The sequence below is a fragment of the Nycticebus coucang genome, chromosome 2 (assembly GCF_027406575.1).
Source record: "Nycticebus coucang isolate mNycCou1 chromosome 2, mNycCou1.pri, whole genome shotgun sequence".
Taxonomy (NCBI): Eukaryota; Metazoa; Chordata; class Mammalia; order Primates; family Lorisidae; genus Nycticebus; species Nycticebus coucang.
In genome coordinates, this window is record NC_069781.1 from 63497824 (window position 1) to 63519332 (window position 21509).

The following is a 21509-nucleotide window of genomic DNA, read 5'->3' on the forward strand; positions in this document are numbered from 1 at the left end:
AGTATTTCTTGTTTAAATGAAAATAGTAGCTTTGCCTCCTTTACGTGGACAGCTGGCTCCCCAAGTTATCCTTTGTGAGGCCCACTCAGTAAGTACTTCCGTGTCTCTGTGTTGAGGCCTGTGGGGAGAGGGGAGTATGCACAGGGGCCTTCCAGGTGCACTCTCTTTGCACCCCCTTACTTGGTAAAGGGAAGTGCAGGTGGAGTCAACAGAGATGCCAGGGGCGTCTATGAGCTGGTCCCTGGTACGGGCGCTTAGTTATGACAGCCAGATTCGGGTTTCTGGAGAACACATTCTTTCCCCTCCTCCATAATTCTTTGCATGGTCACCTGTGTGCTGGCCTTGGCTTTATCCTCCCTATAGAATACAATGATGGTGGGAAGAAGTGTGGTTTATTCTAAGAACAATGGAAAGCTCTGGAAGAGGGCTAGAGAGGTGGAATAATGTGTACTTATTCAAAGAAGAAAAAGAAAAGAATAACTGTGACTGTTGCGTGAAGGATTGAGTGCAGGGTGGTAAGCATGGGAGTAGGGAGCCCAGTGAGGTGGCTTTTGGAGAGGTCACTAGTCATGATGGTGGTTGGCATGGAGAGAGAAGGGTGCTTTCAAGGTTAGCCTCGGTTATGGTGGAGCCCAAATTTGGAAGAGGAAATTTGATTTTTGCAGCTGCGAAGGAGCTGTTGTGTACTGGTGAGTTTTTGAGTGAGTGTGTGTGCTTGTGAGTGTGAGTCAGCGTATTGGAGTATGGAGTTTGTGTGTGGGTTTGTGAACGCGCAGGACTGTTTGCCTGTTTCTCCTGTTGCAGCTTGTGATTGGTCCAGTGGCCTAAAGGACAGGGCTGTCCCATGCAGCACAGAGTAAGCTGGGGGAAGGCTGGTGGCAGAAAGACCAGCTGAGAGGGTGGTGCAGTTTGATGAAGAAAGAAGGCCCAGAGGAGGCTTACTCAGCTAGCCGTGGAGAAAGACTCTGCTGGGCAAGTCCTGTTATTTATTTGTTTTATTCTGTATCTGGGATGAGCAAGACTGAGGAGTGAAAGATTACCCAATAAAAGAAGTCACACTCTCTAAATTAGCCCCGTTAGATTGCTGGCTGAGTATTTTACCAGTCTTAATTTGTAAAAAAAAAAATTGAACCTCACTTAACTTAATCTGTTTGATTCCTGTGAACGGAATACTGTTCATCAGGGATGAGTGATTCTACTGCAGGCTCTCCCCTCCCATCAAAACTGCTCTCCCTCATACACATAATTCATTTTCTTTTTTACAGTTAGAATTCTTGAGAAACTCATTGTATTTTTTATTTCCCCCCACAGGACATCTTTGAAGATGCCTTGGAAACCATCTCTATGTAAGTAATGTAAAAAAAAGTATATAGTAAAGAACAGTCAGTTATAATATTTTATATTATAAAATATAAATGCAGTAGAACCTCTGTAAGTTGACCACTGAAGGGAAGGGACTGTAACAAAGTGTTCATCATACGGAGGTGGTCAACATAAGGAACTAGGCCTACTGTGCTGATAGGTACATGTGGTACACATCTGGTCTATGAAAATGCGGTCCACTTAATGAGGTGGTCAATATAGGGAGGTGGTCAGCTGTGGAGGTTCTACTGTATTTCATTCTCATTTTTTTGAATGAGATGGTAATGGCTACTGTCCGAAAAAAGTCTCTTCTCTATCAGAGGTGTCCAAACTTTTGGCTTCTCTGTGCCACATTGGAAAAAGAAGAGTTATCTTGGGTCACATGTTAAATATACAAACACTAAGGAAGGCTGAAGAGCAGAAAAAGATCTGTGCATAATTTTCGTGGTATCTTCCACCACAGATAAGCAAAAAGTCCTCACAAAATCTACACGTAGCCCATGGGCCACAGGTTGGACACGTCTACAAGAGGTTAGGATGTGATTATGCTTAAGAAAAGCTCTATCTAACATTACTATCATACATTTTAGAGTATTAGTTCTTGTGACATTAATTGCATTAAAACATTTTCCAACCAATTATTTTGTTTATAGTTAATCTTTTAATAATTGTCCGAATGTATTTATATTATTAGCCTCATATTGTAGATTTTTGCTTTTGATTTGCCCTTAATTTTATTATAAGCATTTACCATAAGGCTATATAGATTTTGTAATAATTTTAAATGACTAAGTCATATTACATCAAGTAGAATACCACAATTTGCTTATCTACTTCTCCATTGTTAGACATTTTGCTTGGTACTGGTTTAGAAACTTAAAGTATTGAATGTTTTCATATATATAGCTTTGTCATGTTTTTGAATTATTTCCAAAGGATATTGTTACAAATGGATTACTGCATTAAAAGGGGTGAATATGTGTATTGCTCTTTATGTACTGTATCTTACTGTGCATAATTGTACTTTTTTGTCCAAATTTTTGAGGGAAAAATGTGCATTATATACGGGTACTTCTAATTCTGTATCTAAATGTTCTTAATTCTTTTATTTATGTGTGTGTGTTAAAAGTATAACTCTAGAAAGCAATAATGATATCTGTATGCAAAATAATATCCTGGAATATGGTAATTGTACCTGCTCCATGCTTACACCCCACCCCACCCCCATTGGGCAGGTGCCACAGCTGCAGGAGCCTCTATCCCACAGGAAATTATACCTATACACGTTGGGGGTTTTAGATAAGTAATAGGCTCAGAATTACAATCTATGGGCTCAGGTACCCCAGAGCTTTTGTGCTTCGCTGCCAGGTACTTTCACAGACAGAAACTTAATGGACACTGAGGTCAAGGTCACAATAGCAGGCAATTGAGGTCTCCCAGACTCCAGCTCAGGGATCTTCATCCTCAGGGCAATGTCCCAGGGGCCTCAAAATGGGGCCAGCTGTGCAAGAAATGCAGCATGCTGGAAAGGGCAGGGGCCTACTAGGAGAAGCCTGGGGCAGGTGGGGCTGCTCCCTCACACCAGCTTCTCAGGAAATTGGCCCCATCTTTAAACATCATCACATTGGGGGATAGAGCTTTAGCATGTGAGTGTGCGAGTAAGGTAAGGGGGGACACAGTCAGTTTACAGCACTTCCAAAAGAGTTTTATCAGTTTACCTCACTACAAATACTATATAGGTGAAGTGGTTTAACTGTAACATTATCATCACTGGGTATTATTTGAAAAAAAGCTTTGCTATTTAAATAACTTCTAGTATTAATATTTTTCTTTGCTATCATTGTTTAACACATTGCATTTCCTTTTGTATGACTTGTAGTCTTCTTTTGCCTGCATAACTTTTCTCGTTTTCTTTATGTACTTAACGTACTTTAAATTATAGGTACCCTAACTTTGTTATATTTGCTACAGGTGATTGTCCCCAGACTACTGTTTTTCTTTAGTTAGGAATACAAATTTTTATTTTGTTGTATAGTTATAGTGTTTATGTTACTGAACGTTCATATGTTCTTTCCTTTGGAACAGTTTGAGATTATAGAATTTTTGTGAAGGCAGTGCAGAGAATTCCTGTACACTCCACATCTCTTTTGGCCTATCATTAATTTCTTCAGTTGGCAGGGTACATTTGTCACAATTAATGATGTAAATGCATACATTATTATTATTAAGTATGGTCCATACATTATTGGGATTTATTTAGTTCTTGCCTAGTGTCTTTTTTCTGACTTAGGATCTTAACCAGGTTACCACTTTACATTTAGTAGCTGTGTTTCCTGAGGCTTTTTGTGCTTGTGACAGTCTCTCAGTCTTTCCTTGCTTTTCATGGCCTTGACAGTTATTTTATAGAATGTCTTTTAATTGGAATTTATTTTTTTCCTCATGATCTGACTGAGGTCATGTGTTTTTGGGAATAAGACCACAGATGTAAAGGACCGTTCTTGTCACATCACAGCAAAGGTTCGTGATGTCACCGTGACTTACCACGGTTGATGTTGAACCTCGTCCCCTGGCTTGAGGTGGTGTTTGCCAGGGTTTTTCATTGTAAAGTAAATCTTTGCCCTTTCCCTTTTTACACGGTGCCGTTTGGAAGACATTCTATTTATATGATTTTTAAAAAATTGTGTTTAAGGTTAGCAAGTTATCACCATCTAGAAACCTTCTGATTGTTCAACCCTGCTCCTCCCTGGCTGTTGGTCTATCCTGGGTATTGGCAGGAACTGAGCTTGGACATAATGGGAGACTGCAGTCCAGGTGGTGAAGGACTGGGCTGTGAGGCCGGGGAAGGGAGTCTCCCAGTGGAGGGACAGCTGTTCCCATTGAGCTAGAATGCCAGACACTCTGGGAACGAGGCAGGCCTCCCAGAGGAGACCAGGTCTGGCTGACATGACTGACAGTTCCCCTACGCAGTGTGCATTAAGCTTGTGTTTCTCTGAGCTCACAGTGGCTTTACCTTTGGGATGTATAAAAAGCACAGTGAGCAGTTTCTAATACCTATTAGTTTTTAAAAAAACAAATCATAGGAAAACCCCCAAGAAAACCGAGCCCTGAATTTAACCCAGCAGAAGTTAATTTAGATTGCTATCTCACACCAGTCCTAAAGTTGCTAGCCCACAGTTCCAAGACTATTTGCTAAGTCCACAAAGGAAATAATTTATGTATGATACCTCCTTTATCAAATAAGCTGATTAAAATACCACTCTGTTTCTGAGCTTTCTCTTCTGTTTCTTTGATCTATAATGTCGGAGTTTGCATAAAATTGACTCTTTTGTTCAACTGTTTTATATGCTTTCATATTAGCATGACTGGTTCTCAGAATAGCTTCCAGAAATGTTTCCTGTAATGGAGATGCTTTTGATTTATGACTATCATAAACCACTTCATGTACTTTTATTATTTTTTTGTTTTTAAAAAATAAGTGTTATCGTGTGTATTTAAGGCATATGACATGATGTTATAAAATATGTAAATATAGTAAAATCATTATTATAGTGGAACAAATTAACATATCCATCATCTCACATAGTTATTCAGTTTTTCCTCCTCTGACAAGAATAGCTATGATCTACTAATTTAGCAAATATCTTGAATGTAATTAACTAAACCCTTCAGGTTGGATATTAGATTTTTCAACTTGTCCATCCTACCTTTGCTAGAGAAATTGCTTTGTTTACTTTTAAAATGGGAATTCTGGCAGCCCTGTGTATATTGATTTTTTTTTTATTCTACTGTCAACTATGTTACAGTTTTTCTCTTTACTTTCTCACTTTCTAATGATCCAACATTTTATCTTCATTGCCACCTGAGCCTCATTGTGGCTGCTTTTATCTGTCAGTTCTCTCCCTCCCTCTCCTCCTCCCTTTTCTTTCTTTCTTTTTTGAGACAGTCTCTCACGTTGTCTCCTGGGTTGAGTGCCATGGCATCATTGTAGCTCACAGCAACTTCAAACTTTTGGGCTCAAAGTGATCCCTATGCCTCAGCCTCCCGAGTAGCTGGGACTACAGGTGCTGGGCACATTATGGAATGTCTCTTAATTGGAATTTATTTTTTGGGCTTTCTGGAAAAATATTATTTCTGCAATATTTTTAAACTTAAAGAGGTTAGTAATGCAAGAGACAGACTTAAATACAGGAATACCATACCCTATGTTGAGGAAATAAAGGGAACCATTCAAGTGGGCTTTCTCTGTGAATGAAGTACATCCTACTAACTTTTAAAACACTGTTTTAAAATATTAATTGAGTTTTCTAGAAAAATAGAACCAATTGGAGAGATACAGGTCTGTATATGAGGAGATTTACTGTGAGGGATTGGCTCAGCTGATTATGGAGGCTAAGAAATCCCCCTTCTGGTTCTCCATTGAAGACTTGAGAACCAGAAGTGACAACCAGAAGTGTGATGCCAGTCTGAGTCCAAGTCCAAAGGCAGGAAGAGACTGATGTCACAGCTCAAAGACAGGCAGAGTGAGAGAGGGGAAGAGAGTTAAAGGAGAGAGAGAGAGAGGAAATGTGCTGGGTGCTCACAGTCTCTATGGAGAAAATTATCTTCATATTGCTGTGTCTGAGACATTGGGAAAATATTAAATTATATCTAATATATTCTATTTAAGAAGGTAGAGACTTGTCACATATACTAAGGAAATTTCACAATGGCTAAAAATATTTTAAAATAATGTTTTAAAAGCCCAAGAGTTGGAGGTTGCTGTGAGCTGTGATGCCATGGCACTCTACCAAGGGCATCATAGTGAGACTCTGTCTCCAAAAAAAGAGTAGAATATACTTCATTCAGAGAAAAAGCCCACTCGATGGTTCCCTATATTTCCTCAACATAGGGTATGGTATTCCTGTATTTAAGCCTGTCTCCTGCATTACTGAACCTCTTTAAGGTTAAAAATATTACAGAAATAATCCAATATTCAATGTTTTAAAAAATAGTGAGGGCTTTTCTTCTGATAATAAATACATGTTAATTGTACAAATTTATTCAAACAAAAAGAATTTTTTTTTTTTGAGACAGAGTCTTACTTTGTTGCCCAGTCTAGAGTGTCCTAGCATCAGCTTAGCTCACAGCAACTTCAAACTCCTGGATTCAAGTGATACTCCTGCTTCAGCCTCCTGAGTAGCCTGGACTATAGGCTTCTGTTGCAACATCTGGGTAACTCCTTCTATTTTTAGTAGAGATGGGGTCTTGCTCTTGCTCAGGCTGGTCTTAAACTCCTTTAGCTCAAGAGATCCTCCCCCGTTGGCTTCCAAAATGCTAGGATTACAGGCATGAGCCACTGCATCTGGTCTTATTCGATTATTTTTATTGAGTTTTTCCTTTGCCCTGATTTCAAAATTTTTTCAATATTTTTATTTCATCTCCTCTTAAATTTGTGATGCTTTTGTAAATTAACTCAGTAAAGCTCTTTTTCTTTACTCTGATTGAACCACACAGTTTGGTTTTATGTTTCTAGGGCAGAGAGCAGTACTTCAATCTCTCCATGTCAAGATGTGATCCTCTTGGCAACCTGATGTTTAATTTCTTCCAGAGAATATTTTCTCTCCAATTCCTAGTGAATAGATTCATACTAATAGTTGAGGGAGAACTTAAATTGTTTCCACGAACAAAGCTACTTTCCTTTTCTGTCTAATGAATCTGCTAACACAAACATAGATTTTCCTACCTTTGGATCTTTGTGGTAACAATTTTGTTATTTTTACTGACTAATTATTATATTTTTGGAAATTGTTAGTTTTGCAGACCGGTAGATCATACAGAAATCTCCGCCATTTAGAAGTGGAGGGAAAAATTAGAGATTAAAAATAGTGACACATTGACCATTTTTAAAGAATAATTAAAATGGTTTGTGAACTTTATGACCTGCTTGGCATAGGTCCTCTTAGGGAGGGACTGTAAATGAGACCCATCTCATGATATACAGAAATATCCCATAAATCATGTACAGATTAGCTGTGCAGTGGTTCCTTGCTTTCTAGTTTGACAGTTCCCATGCTGTTTGTGTTTCTGTGTTCTCTGATGATAGTATCCTTTTCTCTCAGTGTTTGTGCCCAGTTGCCATCTGTGACAACATAATGGTGGGTTTAATAAAAGTCTGTTTGTAAATTACCTGTGACACATGAGTAAACGTGTTTTGGGAGTTCCAAAAGAGGGCTCTCTTCTGGTTGGAAGGTAGGGGCAGCTGGCTTTTGCTTTGGGTTCTAAAGGATAGGTGGGATTTCTGCTGGTGGAGCTGGTGCAGAGACTCAGAGATGGGACGTGCTGGATGGACAGCTCTGAGGACAGTGGCCAGAGCACAGAGCAGTGGGCATGGAACACCAATGGGGCTGTGGGTTCAAGGGAAGTTGGGTCAAGGAGGATTCCTGGCCTTATCAAGTGGGGAGAATAGATTAACCACTTGGAATCATCCTCGCTTGGTAGTATTTTTGACTAATCTATTTCTCATAAAAACCACAGTAGGTAATGGGACAAAAATTTAACTGAGAAGCCTGGTAGGGTCTTAGTTAATCAAGATTTTGTTTTCATGGTAGATTAGAGAAGTCAGGAGAAACAAATTGATGTATAAAGACTGTTACCACAGATGCAGGTTTAATATATTGTCAGCAATGGTCTCTCATATTCCATAGCATCTTGTTAAAATTTTGAAATTTATCCCTGTATTGAAATCCTTATGTATTTTTGTTTTGTCTTGCTGTGTTGTCCAGGCTAGAGTTCAGTGGCCTCATCATAGCTAACTTAACCTTGAATTCCTAGGCTTAAGTGGTTCTCCTGCCTCACCCTCCTGAGTAGTTAGAACCATGGGTGCATGCCACCTGGCCCAGATAATTTTTCTGTTTTTTGTAGCAATGTCTTGCTCTTGCTCAGGCTGGTCTTGAACTCCTGACTTTAAGTGATCCTCCCATCTTGGCCTCCCAAAGTGCTATGACTACAGGTGTGAGCCATTGTGTTGTCTTAAAATACTTATGTGTTTAATGGAGTCTTGAGGTTGCATGAATGTAGTGGGGATAAATGTGTTTATGTTCAAGACATGCCGTGAGTTTGTATTTACCTGTAGAAGGTGATAGAGGGAGACATTTTTAGCCAGGTGACTGGAGGCTTACAATGGAAATAAAAATATTTTGTAGCATAGCATTTCTCACTGACTTTTTCTTTTTTACACCTTCTCTTTTGAACTTTAAAATTGCTGATTCGTATGAGGTAAGCCTTCCAGGGCCATTTTTCTCCCTCATTAGTTTAGATCAATTGATGATATGATAGTTTTGTCTGTTTTAATTAAGGGTGAATGTTGGTGAATGATGGTTGAAAAAGATCTAATTAGTATTTTTCTTCATAGTAGTTAGATTATAAATAAAGTTAGAGTTGTTTTCATTCTTCTCTATGGCATTTTTGGCCCCAATTTCTCCCTCTAGGTATTATAAAATTGCTGAGGTCTGGAGGGGGCCTGTTTTTCCTACCTTAATCTTTTCCTTTCTTAACCAAGTTGACAGTTATTTTATTGGATCCAAGATGCCATCGATACTGTTATATTACCTTAGGAAAGAAAAAGCAGGCTTGGTACCCATAGCCCGGTGGTTATGACACCAGCTACATTCAGCGAGGCTGGCGGGTTTGAACCTGGCCTGGGCCAGCTAAACAACAATGACAACTGCGACAAAAAATAGTCTGGGTGTTGTGATGGGCAACTGTAGTCCCAGTTACTTCGGAGGCTGGGGCAAGAGAATCACTTGAGCCCAAGAGTTTGAGGTTGCTGTGAAGTGTGATGCCATGTCACTCTACTGAGGGTAACATAGTGAGACTCTGTCTCAAAAAAAAAAAAAAAATAAAATAAAAAAGAAGGAAAAAGCACAATGGGAAATTTTGCAGGAGATCTTATGTAAGGGAAAGGAAAGATAAAACTGTCTTGCAGGAAGGCACAGCAAAGGAAACATGTATATTTTAACCTTGGTACTAGGTGGGGAGGGGAAGAAAACCTCTCATGAGGTTCTCTACCCCGATAATTTTTTAAAGACAGCAGAGAGGGAAGGTGGGATGGGGCGGGGTCTTGGTGTGTGACACATCTCTTGGGGGCAAGACACAATTGCAAGAGGGACTTTACCTAACAAATGCGATCAGTGTAACCTGGTTTCTTGTACCCTCAGTGAATCCCCAACAATAGAAAAAAAGTAAATAAAGACTGCTATATTGCAATATTAATTTATATCCTGTAAATATCCTTATTTTAAGTATACAATTGAATGCATTTTGTATATTTATGGAATTATGCAACTATCACCACAATTTTAAAACGTTTTTATCACCCGAAAAGGAAATCTGTGCCTCTTTCCAGTCACTTCCCATTCCCACCCTCAGCTGGAGGCAGCCACTAATGTAATTTCTGTCTCTAGTAGATTTGTCTTCCTAGACATTTCATATAAATGGAATCATCCACTACGTATTCTTTAGTGTCTGGCTTTTGAGGTTCATCCATCTTATAGCAGGTGTTGGTACAGATGCTCCTCCATTTAAGATGGGGTCATGTCCCTGTTAAACTAATTGTAATCAAACATGTCACATGTCTAGCTTGGCAGGTGGTGCCTGCAGTAGGCGGAGGTGGGAGAATCACTTGAACCTAGGAGTTGGAGGCTGCACTGTGCCATGATTGGGCCTGTGAATAGCCACTGTACTCTAGCCTGGATAACATAATGAGACCCTGGCTCTCTGGCTGGGTGCGGTGGCTTATGCCTGTAATCCCAGCACTCTGGAGGTTGAGGTGGGTGGATTGCTTAAGCTCAGGAGTTCAGATCAGCTTGAGCAAGACCCAGTCTCTAAAAATAGCCAGGTGTTGTGGTGGGCACCTATAGTCCCAGCTACTAGGGAGGCTGAGGTTGGAGGATCTCTTGAGCCCAAGAGTTTGAGGTTGATGTGAGCTATGATGCCATGATACTCTACTGAGGGCAACAAAGTAAGACTCTGTCTCAAAAAGAAAGAAAGAAATAAATAAGAAATCCTGTCTCAGGGCGGCACCTGTGGCTCAGTCGGTAAGGCGCTGGCCCCATATACCGAGGGTGGCAGGTTCAAACCTGGCCCCGGCCAAACTGCAACCAAAAAATAGCCGGGTGTTGGGGCGGGCGCCTGTAGTCCCAGCTACTCGGGAGGCTGAGGCAAGAGAATCGCTTAAGCCCAGGAGTTGGAGGTTGCTGTGAGCTGTGTGAGGCCACGGCACTCTACGGAGGGCCATAAAGTGAGACTCTGTCTCTACAAAAAAAAAAAAGAAATCCTGTCTCTAGAAAAGCCTAATAGTTGAAAATGCATTTAATACTCTTATAAACTCATTATAAGGTTGAAAGATCATAAATTGAACAATCGTAAGTTGGAGAATGTCTTCATTTTTGTGGCTGAAAAATATTCACTTGCACGGATATTTTGCATTTTGTTTATCACTTGATGGACATTTGGGTTGCATTTATTTATTTTTTTTGGCTATTATGAATTATGTTGCTATAAACAATTGTGTGCAGTGTTTGACCATGTGTTTTAAGTTCTTAGTCAGACATATTTAGAAGTGGAATTGATGGGTTGTACAGTAAACCCATGTTTAACTTTTTGACATTCTTAAGAATGTGATAAGCTTGATTTGGGGTCTGAATACACTCTACCAGTGATGTCTCGACAACTTAAGGCAGATTATTTTAAATAGATCAGGATGGTGTCCTTAGGTAACTGGCAGAAGCAAATGCAGGTCATATCCCTAAGAACTTAACTTCGTTCTAGGGCAATCAAAGTTGTGGTCAATTTTAAGATACATCTTGGTCTCAGAGATATTCTATGATGAAAAATTTTGTATTACAGAGTCAATGATATATAGTGAATGGAAAGAAAAGGCCCAAAGTGAACAGCATCCCTGGTATCTTTTCCCTGTATTTGTTCAAATCACTCCATACTTCCACGGTCATATTACCTTTTATCTTTTGCATCAAAGATCTCCCTAACTTCCTCTTGTAAGGAAACTTGTGATTGTCTTTTCAATTCCCAAATAGTCCAAGATAATCTATGCAGTTTAGGATCCTTAACGTCTGTGAAGTCTCTTTGGTCATGTAAGGTCCCGTTCATAGTTTGTGGGGATGAAGACCTGCTTATCTCTGGGTGCTATTGTTCCATCTACTACAGCTATAAATTAGAATGCGTGGTGGAGCAGCAGGCATATGTGTGTGCCTCTGTATACGTGTGTGCATGAAATCTGCACAAAGACACACACACACGGCATGTTTGGGACTGGTTATTTCAGTGTGGTGGCATTACAGAGTTTATATATATATATATTTTTTTTTTTTTGTAGAGACAGAGTCTCACTGTACCGCCCTTGGGTAGAGTGCCATGACGTCACACGGCTCACAGCAACCTCTAACTCTTGGGCTTACGCGATTCTCTTGCCTCAGCCTCCCAAGTAGCTGGGACTACAGGCGCCCGCCACAACACCCGGCTATTTTTTTTGTTGTTGCAGTTTGGCCGGGGCTGGGTTTGAACCCACCACCCTCGGCATATGGGGCTGGCGCCCCACTCACTGAGCCATAGGCGCCGCCCGAATTACAGGGTTTTTACAATTTTCAAAGTCTATACATTTTGATATTGACAAAATTTTTAGGGAATATATTCATTAATAATCACCAGAAGCAAAGTTACTTTCACTTTAGGAAAGAAAAGTAAAGACTTAATTTTTTCTTAGAATAGTTTTAGTTTACAGAAAGAGTTCCCACATACACTACACTCAGATTCCTCTATTGTTAACATCTTACCCTGGTATGGTATGTTACAGTTAATGAATCAGTGTTGAGACATATCACTGACTAAAGCCCATACTTTGGTCAGATCTCCTTAGTCTTTAACCTGACAGCCTTTTCCTGTTCCAGGATCTCATTCTGCATTCCAGTGGATATTTAGCTGTCAGATCTCCTTAGCCCCCTTGTGCCTGACAATTCTAAACTTTCCTTGTTTTTGATGACCTGGATAGATTTGAAGAGAATTGGATAGGTATTGCGTAGAATGCCCTCCTATTGGAATTTTCTGGTCTTTTTTCCTCATGGTTAGACTGGGGTTATATACACCCTTTTGGGAAGAATACCAGAGAAGCAAAGTGTCATTTTCATCATACTCTGTCAAGAATACATACTATGGTTGGTTGGGTGTGTTGTCTCATGCCTGTAATCCCAGCTCTTTGTGGGGCTCAGGTGTGAGGGTCCTTGAGGCCAGGAATTCAAGACCAGTCTGGGCGACATCTCCACAAAAATTTTGATTAAATTAGTCAGATGTGGTGGCATGTGCCTATAGTCCTAGCTACTTGGGAGGCTGAGGCAGGAGTACCATGTGTCACTTGAGCCCAGGAGTTCTAGGCTGCAGTGAGCTGTGGTCACACTACTGCATTCCAACCTAGGCTAACAGAGTAGAACCCTATCTTTAAAAAAAAGTCTACCTTCAAGATAATTTATCACTGTTGATGTTGCCCTTGATTGCCTGGCTGGGTAGTGTTTGTCAGGTTTTTCTGCTGTAATGTTCCTGGTGTTCCCCAGACCCTTTGCACATTAGAGTCTTTGGAAGGATGTCTCTATGTGCAACCTCTACTTAGGGAGTTTGGGGAGTTGTGCTCACCTTCCTTTAGGGCAGACTATCTATATAAATTATTCGGACTTTTTATCATTCTTAGATTGCTTTAGGAAGATCATGTAAAAAATTCATGTCAAGGTCTCATATCTCTTCCAGCATAGTGAAAGGAGTATGTTTATCCTTTATGAGATGCTGAGCATGTCTCAGTTAATTTATGATTGGAGATTGCTTAAAAATCTGTGGTAACTGGCCATCTCAGGGATATCTGCAATTATGTAGGTGGTGTACCTTTTGTAATTTAGTAAGAATTACATTCTATTGATTAAATGCATGAGATTTACACAAATCTGATCAATTATTCTCTTGCATATTATACATTGTTCACAAAAATTAGTTGGAAGCTGGAGTTAAAATTTCTTCTGATATAGAAAAAAGAATAAATTTTAGATACGGGACACTTATATTGATGGAAAAATGAAGGTGTGAGATAAACAGTATTGATAATTTTGCAGTCAGGTTTGCTGTTCTCTTTTCCTTCCTTGGGAACCCCTGACCATCATAAGACCCAGTTTCTTCTGTGTTTCTGTGGACCCTGTAGTTCTTTTTTGTAGTTCAGTAGCTATGACAGCTGTCTGTCACTGGTTAATATCTAGCTTCTCCACTGGTCTGAGAGCTCTAGCAGAGTAGGGACCGTGTGTGCTCTGCTCATTCCATAAGTGAGCACTTAGTAGGTACATGGCTGGTATCGACTATCATTACATATGCTAATTCTTTGAGCACTTTTAGAAATATTGGTGGTTAATAGTAGTCCACATTTTTGGGTAAATATTCAATTCTGTGTGAAAGGGTAATGTAAAATGATACAAAAGTATTGAAGAAAAAATACGTTTAGTTGTCTTATTTCCTTGGTTGTCATGTCCCTTTCATGTGTGATATGTATCTATATATGTATTTATGTACACATATATATAATATATATGGAAGATGAAGACTAGAAGTAAATTATTGCAAGATATTTATTATCTCTGCGTTATGAGATTGTGGCAGGTTTTAATTTTCTTCTTCGTTTTTCTATTCTTTCCAAGGACTTTATTATTTTATAATTTAGAGATACCAGAATATATTACCGGCATGACTTTTATAATCTGAAAAAATAGTGAGCCTCATAATAAAAATGTGCAAGAGCACTTAAGGCAAGACAAGAAATCTGTCAAGTCATTGACCATTCCATGCCCATGAGAGCTCTTTTATCTATTTAAACCAAAAAAGTACAACTGAACTTTAAATTACGTTCTCTTAGGATCGTTGAATTAGTGTTTCCTAAGCATACTTTTTTTTTAATTAGTGTTTTCCTAAGCATATTTTTTTAAATCGTCAAAACCACATTAAATTGTTTACCAAATATTAATTAAAAACGTATTTTTCCAACTATATTGGTGTGACTGTTGTGTCATCTGTGTGTTTAACTTTTGTGCACTACTCTAAAAACTTCAGAGAAATTAATTTTCTCTTATTTAGTGTTTTAAGAAGTCCATGGGACATAAAACCTAAGTCTAACCTGAGAGTTTCCTACATTTTTCTTAAAAAAAAAAAAGAGGAGATTCATTTTATTCCTCAATTGACATTTATTAGATAGGAGTTGAATCCCTGGATGAGATGAAAAATCATGAACACATGCTGTAGTTTTTATAAATCCAGGCCATTTGTATTTTTCTAGCCTGTTTCTCTAGGATAATTAAACAGTGATGGATTAGAATTAGGCTGCAGCAGAGATTGGGGGAAAGAAATCTCCCAGCATCCCTTCCTGCCAAAGCATCCGCTCCAGCAGTGAGCGTAGCTGCCACTTTAACTGACATGTCTTAAATTCTGCCCTGGGAAGCTCTGGGATTCCGTCAGCAGCCTCGGCAGCCACTTAGCTTGTGCCTGGTAATTGAGAGTCTCATTAGAGACCAAGGAATCAAACAGAAATTGAGGGTTTTGTAGGCTTTTAAATTGAGGATTGTCTCTTCTTTTTGTGGGCTTTTTAAAAAATCTGGTGGAAGAGAAGGAAAGACATCTTCCTAGTGAAACTGTATTCATTCCTTCAAAGTTACAGCTGCTCGAAATCTGTGAGTATGTTGTATTTGTTCAGCAGTTCCTGGGTGTATGATTACAGTGTTCTCTTTAAGTCTGTGAGGATTTAATTTAAGGAAAGCTATGTAAATTTTTTTAAACCAGAGTTAAATTTCACTGGAGCTCTGTAGTTTTTGTTAGATGACATTGTTTTCATCAGAGGCTTCGTGTCAAGCTGCTAGGGCTTCCCCTCTAACCTCTCCCCCACCCCTTTTTTTTAACTTCCTGAGTACTGAAATGGAAGAAAACAGTGTGTCTTGCTGGCTGCTGCAGAGGATCTGGACTTTCTGGGATGCCATGGCTGGTTTATCACTGCTGCAAGGTGTGCGTCTGTTGGGGTAGAGTCTTCTGCAGCAGAACAATGGCAGGACGCTGCTGGTTCACTTTGTATTTTCTATGTTTGTCTCATCTCCTCTGCTGGCTTCACTGTAGGGTTTTGTTTTGTTAGGGTAATTAGAACCTTAAAAATTAGTAAAGTGGCTTGTCCTCAGAAATAGTGTGTGCTGATCATCATAGACCCTCACTTCTGACCTTGCTGTGTTGGCTTTTGTGGTCCCTTTGAGGCAGATTCCAGTCAATGCGAGCTACCAAAAAAATGACCTTTGCATGACCACCTTTTTAAATTGTGCATTTGAAACATTGCCTTTTTTTTTTTTTTCTGTGACGCAGACCCTGAAGTCTAAACATCTGTCCTTAGTCATCATGTTCCACTTTCCCCCTTTGAAATTTCACTGAAGGCTAGAACTGTATCCTCCCTAAATTGTTAGTGAATGAATTTTGAACACTTTATGAAGCTAGAGATTATATCTGTTTCCTACTATAACCCCCATATGTTCTTGATTTGTCTTTTTTTCCCTTGATTTGTCTTTGTTGAAGAAAAGTCTTATTATTTTAGTGAACTGATTCATCTAATTTGGTTACTCATCTCATTCCTTTATCTAAAAATCACATTACCTAACGTGATTTTTAAAAGTTGATATGTTCAGAGATCAGTAGTCAAAATACTTTTAAACACCAACTGGTAACAGTCATCTTTATAGATAGAGAATATATTTGACTTAGGCTGACATATTATGTGAGCTTTTTGGGTGCCAGTATTTTGGTTGACTTCCTGTAGCGTAAAATAAATCAAGGATTTTAAGAGAGAAAATTTTTCCACCACCCAGAGATCAAACATCTGCTGTTTTTATTTTTAAACATTTTGTCACACCTACATGTAGCAGCTTTGAATTTAATTAGGAAGGATTGCTAAAATTAGGAAATTATGCCTTACTTAGACTTGCAAAGAACTTATATTCATTTATTCATTTCATTCATTCATTTGTTCATTCATTCATTCAACAAATGCTTACATTTGTTATAAAGCTCTTGCCAGGCTTTGGGTATCTGGGGATACCAAAAACAAAATATTCTATCTGCCGTCATAGAAAAGATATTTTTAGCAGGTAAGGGAGGCGTTCAAAAACTAATTACCTAATTGTTTATAATTGTGGTAAATTTTCAGCTATAGAAGTTATAAGACATATACATATTGTGGCCAAACATCTATGGGACATATTTGCAACTAATTCTGCTCTAGATCTAAAGCCAGAGATCCCTAGAATGCTTGAACCAGAAAGAGATGTTGGAAATAATTTAATTAGTTCCATAGGCATGTGATCAGTACTATTTTAAGTGCTGGATTTAGATCAGTGAGTAAGAAATGGTCCCTGCTTTAGAGGAGCTCATAGTCTAGTGGGAAAGGAAGGGAAATTGGTTATGTTAATATCTTCTGTCATCATTTTTCTATGTTTAGTGGAGAAGAAATTAACTAGATTCTTTTTTGAATGGCTTCTGTGCTAGGCCCAGCAGCTATGGTAAATCTGTTTTTTTAAAGAAAAATCTCCATCAACCCCCACGTCACTTCCATTTTATGGATGAGGAGAATGAAGCGTACAAAGGTTACATCAGTTGCCCAGGGTCATTCAGAGAGCTGATGGTAGGTAACTCCATCATGCTGAAAGTTGGTGCATCTATGCTCCTCAAAGCGGTTATATTCCTTAGTCACAGGTTGATTGTGGGAGGCCCCTCCTTTTTTCCCCTCCCCCTCCCTTTTTGTAAAGCCCAAGTTCTACTGGATATCATACATTATGACATATGAAAAATTGCTTAGGTGTTTTTGGCCTCAGGCCCAGAGATCTTCCTAACTTTTTGTACTTGCTTTCCCCTTGTTAATGCCATATTTACACCTACGTCGCTGGCTTATTTTAGAAAGGGCAGGACTGCATACATGGGCAGATTATGCCTCAGTGGCAGTTCAGGAACATGGAAAATGTACATCCTAGAAAAGGTATGCTAATGGGAAAGATTAACAGTTTTTTGAATTTTAGGTTCAGAATACTGCCTGTCAAAATTAGTAATTCTCTGGAGAGCTGGAATGGTAAGAGTTGCACATGGGACTTGTCTCCCCAGTGATGAGTTGGAATGCTTGCAGATTTGAGAATTGATGAGGATGGAGAGTAACTTTTTAGTAGAGATAGTCTACCCTGTTTCCCCGAAAATAAGACAGTGTCTTATTTTAAGGTGTGCTCCCAAAGATGCGCTAGGTCTTATTTTCAGGGGACGTCTTATCTTTCCTGTAAGTAGGTCTTATTTTTGGAGGATGTCTTATTTTCAGGGAAACAGGGTAGTAGAAGATCTCCCTTGATTCCCAAGGCGATACATCCATTTCATTTCTGAAAGACTATTAGCATGTTCTTCCTTAACCAAGATAAGATTTGCCTCTCTGCAGCCTGTCATCCCCTTATCTTACCATAAAATTGTTCTATTTTTACAAAATAGTCTTTCTAATATGTAACATGTTCTCCTGACCTCCTTGGTGCATCTCTACATTTCCAGGCTAAACATGCTCAATTCTGTTACTTTTTCCTTATGTGGCATATTCTAGACCATTCTGATGTCTTTGCATTTGACTTCTCATAGTTTCTGGATGGTGATAGCCAAACTGGACATTATTTGCTGAGAGCAAACCAGCCTATACCCAGAATAATGTCCAGTTTGGCTATCACCATCTCGATACCTGGAATAATGTCTAGGGCAAATGAGTAATTTCATCTCATGGCTCAGTGGACTTCTACTAATGCTTTATCAATAGCCGAGTAACTGATCACCACAGACTTTAGGAGGCTTAAAACCAACAATGATCATTTATTCGCTTATGAATCTGCAATTTTGGGAGGTCTCAGAGGGGATGGCTTATCTCTGTCCTCTTGAGATGATCTGAGGTGGCTCTGTAGGAGCTTGGAGGATCCTTTTCTATGATGGCTTATTTACTCAGCTGGCCAGTTAGTGTTGCATGTCAGCTAGGAACTAACCTAGAAATGTTGGCTGGGGCTTTGTTCTTCTCCATGTGGCTGATTGAGCTTCCTCATAGCATGGTAGCATGGTTCCAAGCTTTAGTGTTCCAAGTGACAGGAAGTATAAGCTGCCAGTGTTTAAGACGTGGGCCCTCAAACTAGCACAGTATTTTATTGGTCAAGTGGTCAAAAGACCATCCTAATTCAAGGTGGGGGGCAGAGACCCCACTTCTTGACAGGAAGAGAGACAATTTATGGCCATCTATAATCTACCACAATTGCCAAGTTATTAGTCCCTTTTCCCCTACCCCCTATGTTACCTATGTTACACACATTAAACTTATCAACTAAAACCCAGAGAGTTATATCTGAACTTTTGCTAAGGTAGGTCTTCTCAACTTGTACTTAGAAAGTTTTGGTCTTTCTTTCTGAGGTTCTTCTAGAATGATAATTGGCCCTCTATATTCAAGGGTAGTATATCTGAAAATTCAATTAACCTTGGATCGAAAATATTTGGAAAAAACAATAAAAATAACAATACAACAATTAAAAATAACACACATAATAAACAGTACAGTATAAGAACAATTTATGTGGCATTTACATTGTGTTAGATATTATAAGTAATCTAGAGATGATTTAAAGTATATGGTAGGATGTATGTGGATTATATGCAAATACTGTGCCATTTTATCTAAGACACTTAAACATCCATGGATTTTGGTAACCTCAGAGATACTTGAACCAATCCCCACAGATACTAAGGGATGGTTTTGCCCTTTTTAAGATTATTTGAATCTTGACTTTGGTGTCCATTGTATATAGGTCACTACGAAAGTTTTGAGATAGACTGTGTTATGGTCCATTACTTCACTTCCAAGAAACACAATCGATAGCATCCTCTCTGGTTCACTTGTGCAAGTTCCAGCTTGCTTGGCTTGTCAGTGTTGCTGGAGGGCTTCATTTATTTCTGTCCATGCAGATTTTGTGTTTCTTGATTTTTATAGATTTCAAAACTTTAATTCTGACCCACGTATCAACTGTCTATCCTGTGACTGTATCATCCACACATATCGTAAGAATATTTACTGTGTCCTCACTGAAGGCACGATAAACATTCTGGATAGGACAGGCCTGTGATTATCAGAGATCCTTCTCCAAACTAACATCAAGACATTAACCTAAATCTTGGGTCTCTTTGGTGACTTAATCAATTAAGAAATAACTTAATAGTGCTGTTTTTTTTTTCACCTTCCCTGACTTAGAGAGACTTAGGTGCATAATTGAGGAAGACCAAATAGAACATGAATTTGATGTGAATTTCATGCCTAGTTTACTTTTCTTTTGATATTTTATCAGTCTACAGGTGTGGAAAGTGTTCAGTGAGCCATTCAAGTGGTTAAAATGGATTTCTTTGGTGATCATTTTTAGTGTGGTATAGAATGTCTTAATTCAGGTCATTAAAGGTGACTGTATTTTAGAAAGCAGGGAAGTATGGGACCAAACCTTGAATTTCTCTTGTGGTTTGGGGTAGTTCTTATTTTTTTAGTGGTTGAGGCAGAATTTGAACCTTTTCATGATGCAGCAAACCAGGACCCAATATAGATAATAGTATTTATTTGCCACGGCCCCTCAATTTTACCTTAATTTTTTTCTTATTTTGTTTTAAGGTAATGGCATCCTTGTATAGCAAAACCATTTTGTGTGCCTGCTTAATACCACAGGCTGAATAAATATAGCACGTCAACTATGTAAACAGCCACATATTGAAGAGCTAAAGAAAATTAAACTCAGGGATTTAATTACTTGAGTATTTATATGCTTCTCCTTCTTTTCTGTTTGTCTTTTCTGCTAATAGATGTTTATGGGGAAAGCCCTTGAATTTCCTGAAAGCTGCTTATATTGAGTGAAAGTCTCTGTGATAGAATATTCATGGGTATTTTCCGTGATCTACATATGTGACATAAAATGCCAATCAGCAAGACTGTATTTGGTGCAAGGGTGCTACCAGAATCAATAAAAATGTTATTGATTCATCAAACCTTCATTGAATGACTCTGGGCTAAGAAAGCTGCTGTCCTTAGGATGCTTATAAGATACTCACCACAACTGAAATGTAGGCCAATAATCATACTACTGTGAGTGGCGATCTTCAATTTACGAAGTTAAAGAGAAATAAATTAGAAGCCAGCGTTATGTTTTTTTTTTTTCCCCTTCCTCCCATGGATCATGAGACAAATGAAAGGAAAACTTGTTTTCAGCATTGTTAATACAAATTTTTTTTCTTAGTGCTTTTTGTTTCGAGTTGTGATGTTTTAAAAGAAATGATAACACCTTCCTCCCATTCAGTGTCACACTGAAAACCTGCATTTGCTCTGTGTCCTGAAAACATCAGCATTCCCACTTGGAGGGACTTAATGAAAATGACAAATCCTGCCTAAATGGCCTCTGCCCTGTCACTGCAGGAAACATTAGGCAGAACTGCTGAGTAGCAGGAATTTAATGGTCTGTCTAATAGGAAGTTCTTGGCTCCTGTCACTTAACTCTTCTAATGACATCAGCACCGCTTACATCCCCTTATATTCAGTTTAAAAAGTGATTTTATAAAACAACACATTTCTTCCTTATATCATCCCCACGTGATAGACGGGGTAGGCATGGTTATCTTGCCTCTGCATTTGTGGATGAGGACACAGAGGCCTAGAGAGGTCAGGGAGTTATACTGCTCATAAGTGGCTGGCACACCTGGGTCATGAACTCAGTGTTTCATCTCATGTCCCAGCATGCTTACTCCTCACAGTACAGTCATGCGGTGAGAAAGTATAATTAATAAATTAGGTAAGTTTTCTGTTAGAACTAAAAGAGCCCTTTAACAGAGAAAGGATTTTTTTTGTTTGTTTGTTTTTTTGAGACAGGGTCTTGCTTTATTGCTTGGGCTGGAGTGCAGTGGCATCATCATGGTTCACTGCAGCCTCAAACTCCTGGGCTCAACTGATCCTCCTGCCTCAGCCTCCAGAGTAGCTGGGACGACAGGTGAGCATCACCATGCTCAGTTAATTTTTCTAT

The 21509-nt window shown here is 39.0% G+C and overlaps 1 protein-coding gene across 2 annotated transcripts in view; it reads left to right on the top strand.

The window, feature by feature from the left end:
* The window catches only part of TTC39B (tetratricopeptide repeat domain 39B), a 137743-nt gene that overhangs the window by 40725 nt on the left and 75509 nt on the right, over positions 1 to 21509 (top strand). Inside the window, exon 2 of one of the 2 annotated variants that reach the window (XM_053572212.1) lies at positions 1312 to 1346. In XM_053572212.1, coding sequence (XP_053428187.1) covers positions 1312 to 1346 — 35 coding nt within the window. Of the gene's footprint in view, positions 1 to 1311; positions 1347 to 14956; positions 15105 to 21509 lie in introns of those variants that run through there. The other variant, XM_053572222.1, reaches the window with a different exon arrangement.